Source organism: Podarcis filfolensis (assembly GCF_964270895.1).
Source record: "Podarcis filfolensis genome assembly, chromosome: 2".
Classification (NCBI taxonomy): Eukaryota; Metazoa; Chordata; class Lepidosauria; order Squamata; family Lacertidae; genus Podarcis; species Podarcis filfolensis.
This window is the reverse complement of record NC_139605.1, coordinates 119428845-119451671: the sequence shown is the minus strand read 5'-3', so window position 1 is coordinate 119451671 and position 22827 is coordinate 119428845. Positions and strand designations below refer to the sequence as shown.

The window sequence follows — 22827 nt, the reverse complement described above, 5'->3', positions numbered from 1 at the left end:
CGAATATGTGGCTAGGTCACTTGTTCTGCAAAAGTGCAACTCTGCCTCCTGCTGAAAAAGTCATTTGCTAATATTATCTGCAAATTAAACCTTTTCCATGTAGCCCATAATATTAGCAACTGATATTTAGTCATACACATTGGTAATGACCAGCCATTTATATGAAAGCCAACTCACAATATTCTGTCACAAATGGGTGTGGCCAAGAAATAGAACTGGATGTGTGCTGAATTTTCGCCGGGTTCATTTTTCACATCTTTCTAGAACAGTAGCTTTGCTCAGTGTCCTTCCAGACAGCCTTTTTGTTGTGCATTTATGCTGATTCTTATGAATGATACTGTTGGAGTGATTATATATAAGAACCCCTCTTTCACACCTGCAAAAGGTTTTGGACGGACATTCTACCTTGTTTCCAATCACCACATGTCCCGTGCCTTCCTGCTGAAACCCTGCAGTTCTTTTATACCACAAATTGTTGGTTTATTTTTGTTGCGCTATAGCACAAGGGTGCCCCTCCAGACAGAAATAATATGATACTATTGGGGAAGTACCACAGAACAACTAATAAAGCAAGATGATGTCTGAAAGGCCCAATATAAATCCAGCCCTAATGCGCCATTATTGTATCAGGGCCAGCTCAGACACTCTTAGTATAGCAGGAGCAGGGATATTAGCCTTAGGCAAGCAACTATCTCTACTCCCTGTGCATCATGCTAGGGTGCTAAGGTTAGGAGCCTCTAATGCAGCGTGTGTGTAATACTGGCCTACCTTTTAAAGGTAAAGGACCCCTCACCGTTAGGTCCAGTCGAGGACGACTCTGGGGTTGCGGCGCTTATCTCGCTTTACTGGCCGAGGGAGCCGGCGTACAGCTTCCGGGTCATGTGGCCAGCATGACTAAGCCGCTTTCTGGTGAAACCAGAGCAGCGCACGGAAACACAGTTTACCTTCCCGCCGGAGTGATACCTATTTATCTACTTGCACTTTGACGTGCTTTCGAACTGCTAGGTTGGCAGGAGCAGGGACAGAGCAACGGGAGCTCACCCTGTTGCAGGGATTCGAACTGCTGACCTTCTGATCAGCAAGCTCTAGGCTCTGTGGTTTAGACCACAGCACCATCCGTGTCCCTGTCTACCTTTTAGGACTGTTTTAAGGATTAATGTGGTAGAGTGTGTGGATCACTTTGCACGATTAAATAAAGCACCATTTATACCTAATCTATTATAATTACTACTAAAACCACAAAGGGTTTGTTGTGGAAATTACAAAGATAAACACTGACTGGAACTAAAAGTATGAAATTGTTTATAAGAGTCATAAGGAATAAATTACAGTGCCTCCTGTAAGTCAGTAAGAAAGGAATGCATCTTTTGTTAAAAGTAGGTATGTGTAAAACTCTTTTTGCTTTATAACAGTGCAAGCATACATGGGAGTTCTTTTTGGGACTGTTCCTGATACTCAGCTATTGAAGAGTAACAGAATAAACAAGCCAGCTTATATTCCGCATGCAAAATTGCAGAAAGCAGTGAGCAGTGTTGGCTGCACATTACAACAGAATTTTGGACTTACTTTAAAACAAAGAAGGTGCTGGTCCTTAATCCTGCAAAAAAAGGCTTGAGAGTTTGTGGGAAATGTCTGATCAAACTGTGGTGACAGGAATGATGGTCACAGTGCTGGAGTAGCTGCGGAGGATTGACAGCCGTCATGACATACAGCTTCAGTGCCATTCCTATCTGTTTGTCCCTCCCCTTGACTAGCAGAAGTGGAATCAATTATGCAAAATAAGCATATGTTTTGCATACCGCAACTTGATTTGCATAATCTGCACAGCTGCTGGTTTCAGCTTTTCAAGGAGCAGAATGTGAGCTAACTTGGTACACAACATTGAGGGGTGCTGTTGTTTTAAGTACACGGCTATGACAAGAATATGGTCTGAAAAGCAGGCTGGGTTTGGAGACAGCATTGCACTTTTGATGGGAAGAGCCTTTTTTTAGGAATGTGTGATTGGGACTGGGGAGGGACAAGAGGGAGAAGAGCAGGCGCTCGGAGCGTGATCCTTGGGGTGAGAATAGGAATGTTGCAAAGCGCACAAGGGAGTCCCTGTGTTCATCTTTGAAATGCCGAGGGGGGAATGTTCTTGCATGCAAACAGCCCTAATCTGCTACAAACAGTCTGCCTGCCCTTGAGAAAAGTCCCTCTGTTTTTCAGGAACTTACTTTTTCTTTCCCGTAAGCAGCGCAGCCTTGCCTGTTCAACTCAGTAATCCTTCTGGAGGGAGGGAGGCAGTTCCAGAAGCGCAACCCAGTATGGGCATATTCTAGAGCAGCAGTGACATGTGCAAACATCAGAGAGTCATGGGTCACTCGCTTGAGGCATCTGGAGCTATGTTTTCCCTGCAGGCAGCCCTGGCGTGGCGCCTCTTTTGCTCCTGTTTCTCCCCACGTAACACAGAGGAGACTGGATTGTGTGGGTTCAACAGTACGTTCAACACTACTCCTGTTTAGCCACTTGGTCCTTCCTAAGCCTGTGATGGGGGCGCGGTTGGTGCTGTGGGTTAAACCACAGAGCCTAGGACTTGCCGATCAGAAGGTCGGCAGTTCGAATCCCCGCAACGGGGTGAGCTCCCGTTGCTCGGTCCCTGCTCCTGCCAACCTAGCAGTTCGAAAGCACATCAAAGTGCAAGTAGATAAATAGGTACCGCTCCGGTGGCTCCCTCAGCCAATAAAGCGAGATGAGCACCACAACCCCAGAGTCGGCCACGACTGGACCTAACAGTCAGGGGTCCCTTTACCTTTACCCTTTAAGCCTGTGATTCATTCTCTCTCTCTCTCTCTCTCTCTCTCTCTCTCTCTCTCTCTCACACACACACACACACACACACACGTGTACATGTAGATATGCATGCACAGTCTTGTGTCTTCACTCTCAGATGCAGTCAGGGACATGTAGACAGATTTGTCCGAGCATATGCACATGTGAAACTTCCTTAATCTTGTTCGACAATTGGTCCATCTACTGCAGCTTTATCTACTGGCAATAGGAATCCAGAACTTAGGGAGATAAGTCTTTCCTGAGAGATTTTCAACTTTCTGAGACCGTCACCCTGCAAAACGTGTTCTCTCCCATGGACCTACGGTCAGAGAATACAGGCATGCCTGCTCATAAGCACATAAAAGCATGCGCACCAACTCAGTTTCCTTTTATGCATACGCCCACAATCTCCTTTCCTGTACTAGAGTGTGGCTAGGATTGGATTTGCCTTGGGCAGCTTCTGCTCCCACCTCTGTGCCCTTTAACCTCCAGCAAATGTGTTGAGGGCCCTAAAATAGCAGCCACTGGAGTCAGACAGGAAACACACAGGGGTGGAGGCTGGAGTTCAGACAGGCAGGAAATGGGCGGGAGTGTTGCTCCCCTGTCCCACAGAGAAAGAGAGAGAGAAAGAGAGGGAATGAACATATGCATAGTTCCAGTATCCAGATGATTGATGGACGAAATCACATTCAACCACGACTACTTCTGGAAATAACATACACTGAACAACCAGCCCCCAAACAGATACATGCACCCTCCTTCATATTCCAGAGTTGGCACACCTACACACAGAGAGAAACAAAGCCACAGATACACAACCACACACACACTCCTATACTGTATTCCTTTATTTCATACTCCACCTGGTTCAGTCCGATCCCTTGATGCAGATTGGCATCATATTCATACCTTCATGTTCCTTCACAACTTGCACCAGAGCGAGAAGGGTGGAGAGAGACATCCCCAGCGAATGTCAAAGGGACTGCAAGGCCCTGAGCGAAACCCTCCCTGCCCAGCATCAAAAGATAACGCCCTGCCAGTTGCTTTATTTATCGGCAGCTGGGGATGCTGCAATCTCCCCACAACACACATTGGGTGGGCCATGGCTGGCTTCCTTCTGAATTTTATCATGTTCATCTGTCTCCTTTGAACCCCCTCCAGTCTGTCCCTGCTCCAAAGGCACAGGGCCCCCAGACTGAATGAACACAATTCTGTAAATGAGCTGAACTTGATCTGTGTTGTACAGAGTGAGGGAGCTGTTGATGTCTTGTGTCTCGTAGCCTCAGCTGTGTTTAAGGCTTGGAGGCAGGCAGTAGTCTGGGAGAGACATTGCTTGCATCCCATCATGTTCTGTCTGTCTGTCTGTCTGTCTGTCTGTCTGTCTGTCTGTCTGTCTTTCGGCACTCTACCAAATCTGGCCAAACAGGTTTGTTCAGGTTTTAGAAACATCATAACCCTCACCCTTTCTGCAGAACCTGATTAGAGCAGGTGAAAGCATCCACAACAAAGAGAGACGTTTATTTGACACCATCTTAGACTATTTTGGAGGTGGTGTTATTGTCTGTCTCTAGCCTTTATGAGCTTGATGCAAGCTCCAAGCTTGCCTTTTTGGATCGCTTCTTAAAAACAACAATAAAAACAAAACCATTTCTTCCATAAAGCCTTTCTTCCTGGACCACCCTCACCACTTCTGCACCGTCTTTACCACCACATCCTTTCAACTCTTTTCCTTTTCAGTTTCCCCTTTCTTCTATTATCTTCCTTCAGATTTGTTCTGAGTTTACATTGGGGCTAAGTAAGGCAGTGTGCACTGGGTTTAGTGACTTGCAAGCTGATTTGTTACTGCTATTTTGATCTGTCCTGCATTCTGTGTTTTAATTGTGATATTCATAATGTTTATGGTTTTATTTTCTTTGTACGCTGCCCTGTTCAGTTTACTGGAGGGTGATCTAGAGACAGCTTTAAAATGAATAAGCATTCAATGGCAATTAATTAGTCAGTGTGTCTACAGTAGCATCCTCAGCCACCCATCAATGGGTCGTATTCAGTGCAGCATGAACCAAAATGTTCCATCAGCGCAAGCATTTCTGCTTGAGCACAGAATGCTCTCCCCCTCCCCTCCATGCCCCCTAAATCCGTTCCAGGTCCCCCCCTCCCCAACCCTCCAGAGCAGATTTGGGGGTGGTAATGTGGAAGGAAGGGGGAATCTCATGGCAATAACATAATCTTTGCTAGTGCAACTATTTAAGTGAAAATCACATGATGGTATGATGGATAACGGATCACAAGTCAACTTCTGCAAGTCAACGTGAGCTGCCCTTGGGTAATAAAGCCCCGTTTTGGGTTTTTCTTTTGCAGGTGGGTGCGCGAGTTTCTCAATGACGAAAACAAAGGCCTGGATGTGCTGGTGGATTATCTCTCCTTTGCTCAGTGTGCGGTGATGTAAGTGTCTGCATTTCCTTTGAGGTGCCTCTTCATACCACTATTGGACTTTGAAGGGAGGATGCTGGGCATTGCGAATGGGGAGAGTCTTCCAAGCTTCCCGTAGACTCCATGTTAGAACAGGATGCTTGACTACATGGATCGTTGGCCTGATCCAAAAAAATCTCTTATTATGTTCTTATGAAACACATTTTTAGACAAAATCGGTCCGGAAAGATAATTAGCTACCTGGTTTTTTTGGTTTTGTTTTTAAATCAGTCTTGGGGCCTATTCATATTCTCATTCAGAGTCCCAGGCAGGCAGAATAATGTTGTTGAATTCAACATTTTCCATCTGGAACATCTTTTTTTTTAAAAATAATTTTTATTAATTTTCAAATATAAATTTATAAAACCATATCAAAATTTATCACACATTTTTTCTTTTTGGACTTCCTTCAGCTTCTCTGCCAATCATCTGTTCTAGTTTTTATTATTTACACATTTCCTAATTTTAATATTGCCTTTTAATATACCCTCCCAATCTTATTTTCTTTTTTACAATATTCCTTATACTTTCACAGAGCCTCCTTAAAACCCACAAGCGTTATCTGTTCATCACATATAGTCTGGAACATCTTTAGCTGGCAACCATCTGCTGCAATGGCTTCCCGGCTTCCCTTTTTCAACTTTTGTGATAGTCATCACCTCGGGGTATTTATTAGGGGCATAAATCTGCTTGCTAGTTGATTAATCATCTGGCCTTTCAGTGATGAACTGGTTATGCTAAAACTAATTCAAATATTATGAAAACCTCAGTTCAGGTGCCTTTCCGAGAAGAAGCAAGACAAATTTGCATCAGTGTCTCTGGGCAAGTTCAGGTGGCAGGTGGTTGGGGTCACACTGGCACTGAAGTCAGGGCACTGCTGAAAAGGCCCTCTCATTGGCCCCCACACCACCCCTTCTGAGTGTCCCTGAGGAAGATTCTTACAGTTTGAGGCAAGCTCACATGGAAAGAGATACACCTGAAGGCACTTTGATCCCAAGCCATTTAGAGGTGCAAAACAAGGGCAGGGTACCTCTTTCAACCCAAGGACCACATTTCCTTCTGGGCAACCTTTTGAGGGCCACATGCCAGTGGTGGGGCCAGAGGCAAAAGTAAGCAGAGCAATGAGACTCTGTACAGCAGGCTAGTTTCTGCACACATGCTTTAGCCTCTATATAGGCAAGCTAGAGGCATCACACCCCCCAGCCCATCAAAAACACCCAGAAGAGGGTGCAAAACAGAGGGAGGATATGGCTGGAGAAGGTGTATGACCTGGAGAGAGAGATTTGGAGGACCGCATTCGACCCCTGAACCATAAGGTCCCCACCTGTGCTGTAAAGGTTAAGGCCAGTATTTCAAACTGGGATCTTTAAATGGACCAGGAGGCCAGTGTAGTTGCTTTAAAACTCTTCACCGAGATGCAAAGAGCAGCATGGGAGCGACTTGTGAGTCAGTGCCCTGCTGAGCGTCCAGTTCCCCTTTTAACAAGGGAATTGCTTTGACAGCAACCAGCTCTGGAGGTCTATCCTTAATCGTAGTATTGTAGAGTTAGAGGGGACCATAAGGGTCATCTAGTCCCACTCCCTGCAATGCAGGAATCTTTTTGCCCAATGTGGGGCTCAAACCCACCACCCTGAGATTCAGAGTCTCATTCTTTCTGTGACTCTTTCCAGGATTCAGTGGACAGAACTCTAGTAGCCCCCAGGAAGCAAGCTGGTGTGTGCAGCACCCGCTCTAATGTAGACACCTGACTGCCAGGTGGTTCACTTCTAATGTAAGCCAGCCTGTAGCACAGTGCAGATTGGCCTGTATGCTGTGAGCACACATCTGATGCAATGCTAGCCTGGGAATTTGTCGTAGGGCAGGCCCAGCCTTAAAAAACATGTCTGCCAGCCTGCCTGCCTGCCTGCGTGTATGTGTATATATATGCCTTGTACCTGGTTTTCTTTGTGCTCAGTTCCTGCTTACGCAGGGGGAGATTTGAGCCTATGCCTTGTCGCATGCCAAGCTGCTGGGCTTGTGACCTGTTCAGGAGCCCCCCTGAATCCAGAGCTTGAGCGCTCTACGCAGCTTTTGTTCTCGGGCGTCTCTGTGTGTGTGTGCGGCTGGGGGGTGTCTGTGTGTCTGTGGGCATAGGTATGGTGTGTGATCCCTCTCTGCCCTCCAGGTTTGATTTTGAGGGCCTGGAAAGTGGTGAGGATGGAGCGCTGGAAAAGCTGAAATCCTGGAGCAGGTCCATAGAGGATCTGCAGCACCCCAGCACCCTGTCTGCACCCTACGCCAACAGCCTTGCTCGCTCTGCGCGCCAGTCTGCCCTCCGGTATGTACCTCTGCCCTGCTGCGCCTTCTGGTGTGTAGCCTTCTGAGCTCTGTAATAATAATAAACCCCCTCCCTGCTTTCTGCCCTCCAGGGGATGCCGTGTGCTGATCTCTTCTCCCCACTCCCATCCTTCCCCCCTGATGCTCCTCTGGTGGTAGCTGGCCATGTCTCCTCTCTGCTCCAGGCCTTCTCTTTTGCCATGCTCTGTTTGCCTGTCTTTGCTGGGTCTCCTGTTCTCTCTCTTTCTCTGTCCTTGTCACCTGGGTAAGTATTTCTGCACTGGGCTGCTGCGTGAGGAATTCTGTGCACACTCCCCAGGCTGGATGGTGGCCTAGGTGCATGAAGATGTGTGCGGGAACACAGAGGGGGCCCCTGCAGTCCACACCCAGGGCTAGTGGCCTGGTGGCAAGCAGGTGGCCAAGCAGCCAGTGGGGACGGATGATCCAAGAGCAAGGTCCAAGACTCCTGGTACTTCGCAGTCCGGAGGTTCCTGTCCTGGGAATGGACATGGTTCAAACTCCAACTTAGTCACGGGCCCGTTGGCTGACTTTGGAAAAGCTCCTTCTCTCTTAGACTCTGATTCCCATCTGTAAACTGGAAAGAAAAACAGTTTTACCTCGCAGGGCTATTGCTCCTGACAATTTTAACTGTATGCCTGATGATTCTTGATAATAGTAGGCATTCAGTACTTTGAGGTGGCTGGATATTCTTGTAGGTCCAGCAGAGAAATTTTGTGGTGTATTTGTTTATTATTTGTTTGATTGTAAAAACAAACGAGCACCCATCCACAACCTCAAAGCAGTTTACACATTGAGACATCTATTGAGCAACAAGGGCTGCTGAAAGATTATTATCATTTTTCCCCTTCAAAGAGTGATGGGTGGTTTGAAAGAAGTATTGCTGTTTGTGATATATACATTCATCCTGCTATTTTGTCTGGTTAAATAGGTTTGGGAGGCCTTTGTGTTTACCCAAATCCTGCAAAACATAGTTGACCAAGATAAGAAACAGAACATGTTGAAACAATGCCTTTTTTGTATCTTTCCCTACTCTTTGCCTCTAGCCTAAGAAATATTAAACCAATTTTAGAGGGTACTCCAGGGAATCAGAAGACAGGATGCCTAAATGGTACCCATGAGCTGGTGGACTCCTTTTCTTACTTAGTTTGGTCATCTAGTTCCCTTTCCAACTCATGTCTTTAAAAATTGGGAGCTCATGAGTTCAGACATTTTTAGCATAGGTGGGCGAATCTGCATAATACCTGTGGGAACTCCGTCTTGGATGAGGGTCATGGCTGCAAAGGGATCAGTGTCTCCCCATACTGTCCTGGAGAGACATGGCCGATATATATGCTGAGCCCCAAACTCAGCCAAAGGCTCAAATCAGGCCAAACATAGTTTTCCTCCTTCATCATTGAGCTTTTCGGCCCTTGTGTTCTTTCTGTGTCTCAAACACCTAGAGAGTATTCCAGATTTTTGACAAGAAACTTCTTTATTCCTTTTGGAAAACCCCATTTTAATCCCCAGTGTATTTACAATATTTTTGCTTCAAGTTTTTGGGAACTGTATAATTTTTTTTTTAAGCAGCATGACTTTAATTTCTCCTTGTTTCAGCAAATAAAAGCTGAATGCCCTATCTCTTGAGGGGTGTTTGTGCATGTGTTGAAAGCTAAAACCGACAACGGTGGTCTCCTGGAACTTAGCTTTTAAGTAGATTAGCAAAACCCCTGAGTTGATCTTAGACTCCAAATGAGCGGTAGCCATTCAGCCTTCCTTTTGCCAGCGAGAAACCCACATCTTGGGCAAACCTTCTGACAGAAGCTGGTGGTTCTAATTACAGCTCTCCCTTCCTGTTCTTAGCTGCGGCCGTGACCTCATCACTGGCATGGGGCAAGCATTTTTTTGAGCCTCACTGCTTTTTCTGTGTGTGTGTGTGTGTGTGTGTGTGTGTGCTAAATGTAGGACTCTCTTTTTGCCAGATACACCACCCTTCCCAGCAGGAAAGCCCTGAAGAACTCACGGCTGGTTAGCCAGAAGGATGACGTCCACGTTTGCATCCTGTGCTTACGAGCCATTATGAACTACCAGGTAATGCTGGCAGAACCGTTCTATTGCCTGCCTCTAGCTAGGATCAGGGATGCCTGTGGGCTGCAAGTCTAAACCCAACATTTCATGAGTGGGGAAAACTGAATTCTACCCTAGCAGAGTAAAATAAATAAAAATGTGTGCTTGTACTTATTTATTTACATTTGTAGCCTGGCTCTATCTAAAGGGCCTGGGATGGGTTGTGGGAGTTGGAAACAAGTGCAGATGATTGGACACATAAGACATGTGTGTGTGTGTGTAACATTTCATGAGTGAGGAAAACTGAATTCTACCCTAGCAGAGTAAAATAAATCAAAACTTATTTATTTACACTTGTAGCCTGGCTCCATCTAAGGGGCCTGGGATGGGTTGCGGAAGTTGGAAACAAGTGCAGACGATTGGACACATAAGATGTGTATGTGTGTGCAATAAATCTGAGCCAAAAGAACATTTTTGAGGGGCAGGAGGGAGGCATGAACCCCTTTGTTATTGTGCGATGTGTGATATTCCTTTGAAAACACATCATTTATTTATTTTTAGTAATGCCAGTTTCCTAGATGATTTGCACTATATAATGACTCCACCCCACACTGTGCCTGGGCTGCTAAATCAACAGTTTCGCTGAGGTTTCACTGGTTCTTTCTACTCCTAATACTTCTATGCATTTCTTCCCCTTTTTGCCTGTCAGTATGGATTCAATTTGGTCATGTCTCATCCTCACGCTGTCAATGAGATTGCCCTCAGCTTGAACAATAAGAACCCCAGGTAAGGCGACTGGGTGTTCAGGTGCGCCCTGTGGAAACGTGGATAACTTACCCTCTATAGGTGGACTAATGTGGCTCCCTTTGTTTGGCTCTTAGTGTGTTTAAAAATGCCAGGTCCTGCTTGCCTTACAACCAGTGTCGAGTCTCTTCAGCTGTCTCTTGGGCTTCTCCTACCAGTAAGGGGTTTTAGTTGTGTAATGGGACTAAGAATTTCACATCCACAGAGAACTGCTGCCTTCAAAACTCTTCACAAAGAAGTCAAAGCTGGTGTCACAGGTACTCCTCAGCCAAAGGAAAGCACACGGCAGATAGTTAACTCAGTGGCGTAGCATGGGTTGTCAGCACCCGGGGCAAGGCAAGTAATTTGCACCCCCTAACCCATGGATTTGTGCCCCCTAACCCGTGGATTTGCGCCCCCTAACCCTAACCCCCAGATGTTGCGCCCGGTGCGGCCGGCCCCCCCTGCACCCCCCACGCTACGCCACTGAGTTAACTCTTCACTGACAAAAGTGGACGCTGAGAATAGTTTCTAGGACTCTGAATACTTACACATACCAGTCTAGCGTCTAAGCTGCTGTTCACAGCTCTGCGCTCTACAGAGCAGCTGCAGCAACAGGGAACCACTCCCCCCTCACCTTTTTATGGATCTCCCCCCCCCCCGGTTCGGTGCCTGGACAGTGGTGCGGGAGCGGGTGGCGAAGCCCCCAACCTCCAGCTCTGAAGCTGTCATGGACTGGCTGGGCACAGAGGAGAAACCCGCAGGGGAAGAAGGCTCAGAGCCAGGGGTTTGGTGGTGAGACAACAGAAGCTGCCTCTGCCTCTTGTCTCCTGGCAAGTAGAGGTCCCCACAAATCACTGCTCTCCCACAAATCCCTTCCCCTGGTGCACACGAGTCAGCATCCTTCTGGTCCCTGACAGCTGGAGACAGACACTTGTTCTTAAGTGAGCTGAAAGTGACTTGAGAGAACCATCACATTCCATGAGGCCCTCCACACAGATTGATATTTGTTTTTGCATGTCATTGATGCAGTACTAGTGCACCAGGGCTAGATTTATACTGGATCATCCACACATCATTCCGCCCTTTTAGATGTCCTCTGATGCTTCCCCAGTGTTATTGCCCCACACTCTTACACTGCAGTGTGACAAAAGTGGGGGTCCTCTAAGAAAGAGAACATTTGTGTTATGAAATGTTACAGGATTTCAGCAGGAAATTAGGGGACATGCACTGATTGGAAAGGAAGCAGTATAGCCACCCTTAAACGTTCGCTGGTATAAGGGTACCAAGAGGTTGCTCGAGAGCAATCAGGCAAATCCCTCCTGGTCGGCTGTAAAGCCTTGTTATTGGTGCCAAAAAAAACCTTCACCATGCAGAGCGCCACTATTCCGTGGCTCCCTCATTCACTGGCAGAATCTGAGAATGGGCGGTCCTTAAACCTTCCCCAGCAGAGTAGCTTCTTGACGCCCAGTCTGCACTTCCCCTCTCTGCGCAGAAGCCTACTGCGCAAGGAGGGCGTGGGTAACAGAGGACCTCTCTCCTCCCCGCTTTGCTCAGGCAAGGTGTCCTGGCACTGCCTCACCTCCCCCGAGCCCTGCAGCTCCTCTCCGCTGGAGGCGTGGTTACTCTCCTCCGCTGAGGAGGTGCTGCTTCCCACGATCTTTGGGGGCTCTCTGTAATCCATCCGGCTTTTCCCCTCTCGCCCCTGAGCCGATGGCAGTTCCCTGACAGCTGGCACAAACAGTATGGAAAACAGGATCGTGTATAACTGCCCCAAGACCAACATGAGCACAAATCATAACAGATGCACAATAAAAAGGATGTCTGGAGGGGTCCGTGGTGTGTGCATGTTTGTATGATACCATGGATCCCTCCATATATTGCCTCTGGTCAAACACGTTTTGCAGTTTTTTGAATTGCTTCATGAAACCCTGCAAAACCTGTTTAGCCAACATGGAAGTGGAATGAGTTCACACGCTATTAGCAGCCATCCCTCCTTCAAACTGCCATCGGCTCTGAAAAACAAAACGAAACAATGGCCTGCCTCCAGCTAGTGAAACTGATTTCGAGCAGGTTTTAATTTGCAGAACAGATGTGCACTTGGACTACTTTCCCCTGTTTCCTCATATTGTTTGGCCTAACCGAAATCTCTGTGCACAGCCAGAAAAACTGTCTGGGCCATGTTGTTGATATAAAGTGCATTGATCATCTGCGGTTCCAGGCCTTCCATTGCAACGTTGCTGGTTTACATCTTGTGTTGGCTTATCACATATCCCGTCCTGGCACTATATGATGAATGGGCACATATACAGAGGGAAGCAAGCTCATGAGTGAACCATGTCCCTGGGGGGTCTTTTGGTATGCTCTGCAAAGTAATGTTTACAATATGAACTGCAAAATATAATTTATATACAATATTTCTTCTTCTTGCATAGACGTTATAAGTTTGCACTTTTTTTATTGCCTCCCCTTGCCCTAACAATATTAATTCAGCATTTGAAAACGCATCTCGGTTAGGAAACTCCCTGCTGGGCTCAGTCTAATGACCAATCTTGCCCAGTGTTCTGTATTTGATAGCAGCCAAGGAGACTTGGGTTTTTTTTTAAAGCCTTCACAATACTTCATCAGGATTTTAGTGTGCATTTCCCCCCCTATGTACACGTTTGCATGCAATTTTGCCGAACATGCACACTTTTGCGAACAATTTCCCCTGAATACAACACATTTTTGTATACCACTACACCATCTCAGCTCTCCAGAAATTAAAAGAGACACCAGTTTTTTTTTTACGACAGAAAGTGGCTTATGCCAAATCAGAACATTGGTGCATCTAGCTCAGTACTGCTGACACTGGCTGGCAGGTTTCGGGCAGGAGTCTTTCCTCAGTCCTGCCAGGAGACACCAGGCATTGAACCTGGCACCTTCTGTGTGCAAAGTAATGGCCATCAAAGTCAGCCAGTGTCACCCATCTGGGCAAAGTGAGAGAGAAGGTACCTTTTAATAACTGCACCTTTAATAATTGTGTAGAAGATGGAATTTCAGCAGGTATAGTTTGCATGAAAACCAGTGGGAAGCACTGCTTAGCCAAGAAGGCAGTGGGGCCTGAGGAGCAAACCAGATACAGTGGTACCTCGGGTTAAGTACTTAATTCGTTCCGGAGGTCCATTCTTAACCTGAAACTGTTCTTAACCTGAAGCACCACTTTAGCTAGTGGAGGCTCCTGCTGCTGCTGCTGCCGCGCCGCCGGAGCATGATTTCTGTTCTCATCCTGAAGCAAAATTCTTAACCTGAAGTACTATTTCTGGGTTAGCGGAGTCTGTAACCCGAAGTGTATGTAACCTGAAGTGTGTGTAACCCGAGGTACCACTGTACACTGTTGTTCAGATAAAGTTCTGCAAGCTGCCCTTTAATTGGTAAGGTGAGAGATACAAAGGAAAACAAGCTCTTTTTTCACTTGAAAGCTGCTGTTAAAGTGGCAGGATCATGCCAGACATGGGCGTAAAATACTTAACTGACTGACCAATTGCATCACAGATAACTCGGTTCTGCCCCCCTGACATAAAGCCTGCTCCCCGTAAAATAAATCCTGGCTCTGCCCATGATGCCAGATATATGTGGAGTCACTTTGCCCCTGCATCCCTAGAGGGGAACCCCTCCGTTTTACCTAGCATTAGTTGCCGCACCAATGGATGTGTTCAGCTGGAAACCAGAAATGATCAAACTGCACCAGGAGCAGGGGCAAAGCTGAACAATGAGGGACACCTGCTGATCACAAAACCTACACCTGTGTTGCAAAACTGGAATAGACAGCGGCTTGTTGGAAGCAATGCCCCCTAACAGGAAAGCCTCAACTTTGAATGATAGGGGTAGCCAGTTTGGTACCCTGCGGGTGTTCTTGGACTTCAGTTCCCACCAGCCCCAGCCAGCATGACCTGTGGTTGGAGATTATGGGAGTTGTAGTCCAACGACACCTGGTGGTCACTACGTTGGCTGCTCCTGCTGCATGCCTCTGCAGCAGTTGCATCCGAGGGATGCTGTTATCATTGTGGGATATATTCTGCGTCACCAGCAAGGTGACATTGCTTTTCTTTCTGGTTGGTGGCACATCCTTGCTTCTCTCTTTTCTCTCCAGGACAAAAGCCCTGGTGTTAGAACTGCTGGCAGCTGTTTGTCTGGTGCGTGGCGGCCATGAGATCATTTTGGCTGCTTTTGAGAATTTCAAGGAGGTGAGGACTAACCTACAGCACCCTGGGGGAAATCAGCAACAGGGAACCTGCAGTTATTCTTGAGCTCCCATGACCCCTGATCATTGGCCATGATAGCTGGGGCTGATGGGAGTTGGAGTCCCAGCAACATCAGAACACCACAGGTTCCCCATACCTGGGAGAGATATGAAACTTGGAAGAGGAAGGGAAGGCAAGATGAGGGAAATAGATGCAGGAACATAGCAATGAACGGCTAGAGGGGTGTGCGTGGGAGTGGGGACAATTTAGTAAAAAGTTGTGCGCACAAGGACAAATGGACAGACAGATACGCAAGTTGAGGGAGGGAGGTGGAGGAAAAGTCGCGTAGCATAAATGGCTAGAGTAGCAGTGGCCAACTTTTGATCCCAAATCAGAGCCCATGTGTTAGTGCCACTTACGAGCAAACGACAATACCAGCACACCTTGGTACCTGTTTACCTCTGCCTTCCTGAGCTCAGGAGTGGGCCTCTACACAGGTAGCTCCACTCCACACCATAACTGTGCTTGAAAGCCCACCAGTCCTGTTTTTGGATGGCATAAACCCCTCTAGCCTTTCATTTGAGATGAAGTTGATTGAAGGTTCTTCTCTCGACACCCTCAGTGTCTGAGGTTAGACAGGTGGACACCAGGCCTCCTCACCCACATTATGGAATTCCTTCCCTACGTGTGTGAGCCTGGCACCGTCTTTTAAGTGCCAAGCAAAGCCTGTCCTGTTTGCTTAGGCTTTTAATATCATCTGATCTGCCTTTTTGTGGCATCTTCTCCTCCCCACTTTTTTGTGTATTTTGTCTTAATGGATCCTGCTTTCTTAAATGATTATTATTAGCATTATTAATTGTTTTATTCTGCTGTTTGCCCCCTTGAAACATCCATCAAAGGCAGGGAATTCTAAATCCAAAATTAAAATTTAAAAATAGGTGGAGCCTACATATGCAGGGTAGAAGGAGAAGGAGCCAATGCTCTCTCTGCCAAGGGATTCAAGCAGAGCTGCTTGTTCCTCCTGCACGGGCTGCTGATGTGAGGCTGGGTAAAGGAATGAATACAGGAATGTGCTTGAGAATATCGGAATGTGCATGTGAATCTGGTAGAAGGGATGAATAGCTACGTGAAGGGGTACTTATGGAGAAGTCTACAAAGACTGCATACCGGGAACAGTCTGTATTTGGCTGGCTCACCAGTACTAAAGCACCCTTCAGACCCTGCTGTGCTCTCTGCTTCTCAGGTTTGCAAAGAGCAGCACCGCTTTGAGAAGCTGATGGAGTATTTCCGCAACGAGGACAGCAATATTGACTTCATGGTAAGGAGCAAATGCCCTGGTGCCCTGAGTTGCATAAAAGCACAAGTCGCTTTTCTGTTTATGCCAGCAGCTCCCACAATCTGATGCGAAGGGCAGGTTGTGGTATATACAGTGTCTCTTAAATGCAAGATTATATACATGCTGTCACTGACCGTGCTGTGGGCAAGGACACATTCCAGCCAGGCATAAACACTTGGGCCAGTGGGGGATGTGGCCAACAGAATGTGGCCCAAGAAGAGTTCTGAAAGCTGGACAGAGCCACCAGTATCTTCTCCACCCCTGCTGTGGATAATAGATGGACCAATGTTCTTTTTTTAAAAAAAACTATTTAATCATTTTTTTGATACAAACAAAAGACACATACAACCACAAAAGACACATACAACAAAAACCTTAATAACAATAATAACACAATTTGATAATTCAGATTTGAATACACTGATATACCTATGACTACACCTTTTTAAACAATATTTCCCCACCTCTCTCTCCTCCCACTACTTTCCACCACTATCTGCCTTATCACTTAAATATTCGTTCCAGATTTCTTCATATTTATCCATTCTTATTTTGCATCAACATGGACCAGTGTTCTGACGCAGTACGGGTGGCAAGCATTTTGCACAGGGGTTCCATTCCAGGCCCCTCCACACATTGGTGGAGCACACATAAGTGCGACCCACTCCATTATACCCCTTTATGCCCCAGATCTGCCCTCTTCCAGGTCCAAAGGACCCATGTGTCAGCGATCACATGCCAATTGGACTTGCCTAAAATGATCGCCACCTGCATAACACAGTTCCCTATATTTCTAATTACCATGTTCCAACATAGAGCTGCAAAACCCCAGTATTAAAGCACACTGCATCCGCATGCTAGCCAATTGAATTTTAGGAAGCAACATAGGAAGATGCTTTTCTATTGGTCCACCCCAACTGGCAGCCGCTCTCCAGAATCGTGGGCAGAGGTCTTTTCCATCACCTGACCCCTGATCCTTTTTTAAAAACTGGACATGCTGGAGACCGAACCCACGGCATGAAAAGTGAATTTCTGCCGCTGAGCTGAACTCCCTCCTCTTAATTATGCAAAGCTCCTCCCAAAAATCATGGTAGCTGAGGTGCAGGGATCTCAACCCCAGAGGCCTTCCCCATCTGTGCAGGCATTCCCATTTTACACTGTGGATTGGATTGGTAGAGTCTGCGTATGGACAGCAGGTTGCCGGGTACCTACCTCTTCTATGGGGTAGGGATTGTTCCCCCCCAATCCAATTTATATTACAGAACAATTTAGAAAGTGTGTTTCTGCTTCTTCATCCCTGTTCTACTCTCCAGCTACCGTGTCAAAGACTTTGGCAGTGTTCTTGCACACAGTCAATATATTTTTATTGATTGATTTAATACCTATTAATCAACAACAAAACAACTCCTAAATGGTTTATAGTTTACAGTGCAAGCTGCATGGTTTACAGTGCAAAACAGTAACAGATGTTCCCATCTGCCTTTCCCAAGTGCTTCCACCTGGTGGGCCATCATGTATTTTAAAGGTCTTCTGCCTATTGCCCTCTCTCAGTGCCTTTGCAGACCTAGGTCTGGCTCTTGCCTCTTCATTCCTTCTCCTTCCCAGCAAATGGATTGATGGTGGGACTTTTCACAGGTGCATTCCCCAACTGTGGTGTCCTGGAACGTAGGCTTTTTAAACATTTGATCCTATATCGGTGGAACATCTAGACCAGGCTTCTGCAACATGGTGTATTCCAGATGATCTTGGACTCCCATCTCCCATCAGGCCTCAAACCAGTATGGCCAACAGCCAGTATAATGGGGTATTTTTTTTTAGTCCAGCAGTATCTGGAGGACAACGTGTTGGGGAAGACCCTGGCACTCTAGACAAAACCACAGGGGAATGACAAATTGAAGTTGTGCGCCATAATGCCAGCTGCCCTCTCTCAATGTGTTTTTCAGGTGGCCTGTATGCAGTTCATCAACATCGTGGTGCACTCTGTTGAGGACATGAACTTCCGTGTGCACCTACAATATGAGTTCACCAAACTAGGTCTGGAAGAGTTCTTACAGGTAACACCCAGTCTCTTCACAAGCCAATCTAGGTACAGCTGATAGAACCTAGTCCCGGTCAGACTTTTTCCAAGAATAGGCCAAATGCCTGACAAAGATGGGTAATGGGGTTGTTCAGCTAGATCTGAACCTTTTATAGTTGCATGTGCTGCTGGCTCCTGCCCTTTTGGCGCCTGCATGCTCAGTTTGATATCTGCAAAGCGGCACCTACTTTAAGTAACTCTGGTGGAATTGCATCAGGACCTGGGCTTTCCTAGATTTGAGGCAATAAGAAGTCTAACTTTTTTTGTTGTGACTGGTGCCCATTCTGAGAGCTCCTCTATAGTAAACTCCTGAGGCTCCACAGAGCCCACCCTCTCATCACAGAATACTTTTAAATAGTATTTGTACCATGTCTGAGATGGGACGGTGTTAGTCATGGAGGGTCTCTCGTCAAGGACTCCAGAAACTAATGCCAGAATTGTTAGCTACAGTTGCTTGGCTTCAACGTTCCCATTGTTTTTCAGTGAATAACTTGTTCTTCCTGCCAATTAAGAGATGTAATTGGTGTTTCAATTTAAAGTATTCCTCCGGCAGTCTCTGCACACCAGAGTCTCTATAGTGGTGATATCTAGTTCTAACCTGTCCCTTTAAAGATAAACATTCATGGTTTGCATTTTTCCTCACCAGATTTTTCCGTGACTGGGGTTGTGAGCTTAATAGTCATGTGATCTGACACATGAATCATTAAATTTTCATATTCATGTATGGTCTCTTCATCTTTGTTTAGGTCCATTGATTTTAAGTTAAACTCTACCAGGGTGTTAGAGCTAATTAATGGCTGAAATTTCTCAGAACAACTTGTGACCATATGAGTCTGGGCAGGATGGCTTGCTCAGATCCATCAGTCAGGGACACCTGCATGGGAGAGGAGGAATTAATAGATAAAATCACAGAAAGGTGGCATCTACTCACACTTGACCCCTAAATCCATAGGCGCTTAATGCAAGCAAGATTCCTGCATTTTCCCTGAGCTTAGACAAGTTTTGATAGTGATTTAGAAGTAATGTTGTTCCTCCTAGAAGTCGTTGTGCCAAATCCTTGAAGCAAAATCGCTTTGAGGTTTGAATCACACACCGTGCTGGTCCTCATGAAAAACATGGTTGTGTTACACTGCAGTCTTGTTCACAGATTTTTCTTCATTTCCTTTTTCTCCTGGTGCACGGAAGTTACCTTTTGAGGGGAACAAAATGCCCTCTAGGCTTACAGTTATGGTTGTTGGCACAATATTTATGCACTAACAGGCAATCAAGGCCAAAAAACAACAACCAATGTGATCAGTACCAAAGATCAACAAGAAAAAACAGCTGCTCATCCTTTTAATAGAGGTGTTTTCAACTAGAGGTGAACTGTGTCCAGGCAGGATGTTTGTGTGAGAGAGAGACAGATTGACAGAAAGGCAGCATAATGTGCTCTTATTGGAAAGTAGCCTTCATTTAGAGTATCTTTTGGAGCCTTTGCTCCAAAATACAGAGTTAGTCTTGCTAGCCTGTTGTAGCAAAAGCAATTAAGAGTCCAGTAGCACCTCTTCAAGACTATCAAATTTATAGTGGCATAAATGTTTGAGGTCCAGAATCCACTTCATCAGAGGCAGATAAAGATAGCCTGGAACTGAGGGTGCTTCCAGACGGGTGTTTGTTGTGAGATTGTTGCTCCTTATGCATTCGTGAGGAAAATCCAGGGGAAATTTGGTAAGATTAAAAACAAACAAACCCCAAACAGTTGTCAATTACCTATTTGTAATATCACAACATTTTCAGTATGGAAGCACTCTTATGAAATGCCTGCTTCACATTTCCTGAAAAAATTATCTGTTAAAAAACCACAGAAACTTCCCTCTTCACAAACATGCTTAGGGGAGTTTCCCTTAATCCAGTGTTTCCCAACCTTGGGTCTCCAGCTGTTTTTGGACTACAGTTCCCATGATCCCTGACCACTGGTCTTGCTAGCTAGGGATGATGGGAGTTGTAGTCCAAAAACAGCTCGAGACCCAAGGTTGGGAAACACTGCCTTAATCAACACACATTTGGTTCCTTGTGCTATCTTTGAGCACTATGGCTTCAGTTGGAGATGGACTGGTCTCTTTTCAGAGAGGCAGCTTGGGGTAGGGATGGGTTTCTGCTTGTAATGTGTACATGTCTCACCATTGTCTCTGGTAAACAGGTTCCCTGGGGCTTGAATTGTTTCAAAAACATACAGAACCTACTTGACCAAAGACAGTTATGGGACTAGAAAATAAAGGGGATCCCATGGAAAGTGATGCCTCTTTCAAGTTGTCTCCAGCTCCTCTAAAACCAACATTAACTTTTGCCTTCCTCCTCCCTTTCCCTTCGTTTGAGTTGCCAAGATACTTGTTTGCAGTCTGGTGGTCTGTTTATGTCTGCTGTGATGGCAGCCAATGCACTTAACAACCTCATCAGGCAAAGAGGACCCTACTGTTAGTTTAAACCTTCCAGTTAAGGGCTGTGATATACTTTGCTGTGGAATAGTCATCGATTCCAGCAAAAGCACTCCTTAGCAAGTGACTGATGGAACCGGAAGCAAATCCTTTGCAAGGCAGTTGGGCGGGGGACGGAATACCAAAAGAATTAAACTTCTCAAGCCCCAGCATTAAATAAATTCCTTGTTATTGAAAAGAAAGACTGGCCACCCTCACATGAAAATAGACAACAAAGCTGAACATCTTTTTAAAAGGCCAAAATAATTTCCAGTTGGGCAAGAAATTGGGCAGAAGGCGGGTTTGGATATATAGCACCATTCCTCTCCTGATTATTAAAGATAATGGCAGGATGCAGAACAGTGGAGTTGGGTGCAAGGGCTGGGTGGAAATCCCGGTTTGATGTCAGTTTCTAGCCTTGGTTTCAGCTGAATCAAAACCAAAACAGACATTAGGAGACCAAGTCTTGTTCTCGGAACCAAGGTCATTGCTCGTTCAAGGGAAACAGGCACCAAATCAATAACAGGAACGAAACGGCAGAATAGAGAAGTGTAGTGGTACAAAAGGACAGACCTCTTCAGAGGCATATTAAAGAACTTGGGAACTGAAGAGCCATTCAGGGAAGAGTTCATAGAATCATAGAATCATAGAGTTGGAAGAGACCACAAGGGCCATCGAGTCCAACCCCCTGCCAAGCAGGAAACACCATCAGAGCACTCCTGACATATGGTTGTCAAGCCTCTGCTTAAAGACCTCCAAAGAAGGAGACTCCACCACACTCCTTGGCAGCAAATTCCACTGTCGAACAGCTCTTACTGTCAGGAAGTTCTTCCTAATGTTTAGGTGGAATCTTCTTTCTTGTAGTTTGGAACCATTGCTCCGTGTCCGCTTCTCTGGAGCAGCAGAAAACAACCTTTCTCCCTCCTCTATGTGACATCCTTTTATATATAGTTCTAGCCATCTAGCAGGGAGGGATGAAAACACCCTTCTGAGGAGGCCAGTGAAGGCATGGCTGTGAAGTAAGACAAGTGCTAGTTCCAGACACCTCCAATGGCATAAGTGGCCCTCAAACTTAATCTCACTTACTCGTCATTCCTCCTTTCAAGGGATCTCTGGGAATTGTGTTCTGTGGAGGGGGTCTAGGGATCTCCCAACTGCAGTTTCCAGGATTCCATAAGCCAAAGTGCTCTCCAGAGGCCTAATTAATCTTGGCATTTCGTCACATACCAGCTTTGACATACCAGGGTTGACATCAGACTCACTTTATCATTGGGGCTGCCTCCAGTGCTTCCAGGTATGTACTATCAGATGAACTAGGAGCGTGGAAAACATCCTGTGGGAATGTATCATGAGATGCTCCTCACTGTTCGGTTGTAGCTTTTGGGAGAGACTCAGTGCCATCACACACTGTTCCCTTTAAGATAATTTCCCCTTGCTCACTGGCTTCATGCAGTTTTCTTCCTCTTGTGTTGGATTTTCGTTTCTTTCCACAGAAGTCGAGACACACGGAAAGCGAAAAGTTGCAGGTGCAGATCCAGGCTTACCTGGACAACGTATTTGATGTCGGAGGGCTGCTGGAGGATGCCGAGACCAAGAACGTAGCGTTGGAGAAAGTGGAGGAGTTGGAAGAACATTTATCACATGTAGGTTACAGATACCCCCCTTTAGTTCACCAGAAGAACATAGGAATTAACAACAATAACAACAATATTTATATGCCACCCATCTGACTGGGTTTCCCCAGCCACTCTGGGCAGCTTCCAGCAAAATATAAAAACATAATAAAACATCAAACATTAAAAACTTCCTAATACAGGGCTGCCTTCAGGTGTCTTCTAAAGGTTATATAGTTATTCATCTCCTTGACATCTGATGGGAGGGCATTCCACAGAGTGGGTGCCACTACTGAGAAGGCCCTCTGCCTGGTTCCTTGTAACTTCACTTCCCACAGTGAGGGAACCGCCAGAAGGCCCTTGGAGCTGGACCTCAGTGTCCGGGCTGAACGATGGGGGTAGAGATACTCCTTCAGGTAGGCAGGGCCAAGGCCATTTAGGGAAGAGTCCTGATAGATGGTTCCATCTAGTCCAGAACCCTTTTTCCAACAATGACTGATCAGATGCCTCTGGGAAGCCCCAAAGCAGGGCTTGAAGGCAACTGCTCTCCACCATGGTTTACCCCTCCAACGTTTGGTACTCAGTAATATACTTCTTCCAAACATGGATGTTCCATGCAGTGGCGTAGCGTGGGGGGGTGCAGGGGGTGCCGGCCGCACTGGGCGCAACATCTGGGGGTTAGGGT

General features: G+C 46.2%; 1 protein-coding gene across 1 annotated transcript in view; it reads left to right on the top strand.

The window, feature by feature from the left end:
* FMNL3 (formin like 3) overlaps positions 1-22827 on the top strand; it is a 105802-nt gene that overhangs the window by 53582 nt on the left and 29393 nt on the right. Inside the window, 8 exon segments of the mRNA XM_083599620.1 lie at positions 5167-5250; positions 7442-7594; positions 9573-9681; positions 10367-10443; positions 14573-14666; positions 15907-15981; positions 17943-18053; positions 22023-22172. Coding sequence (XP_083455746.1) covers positions 5167-5250; positions 7442-7594; positions 9573-9681; positions 10367-10443; positions 14573-14666; positions 15907-15981; positions 17943-18053; positions 22023-22172 — 853 coding nt within the window.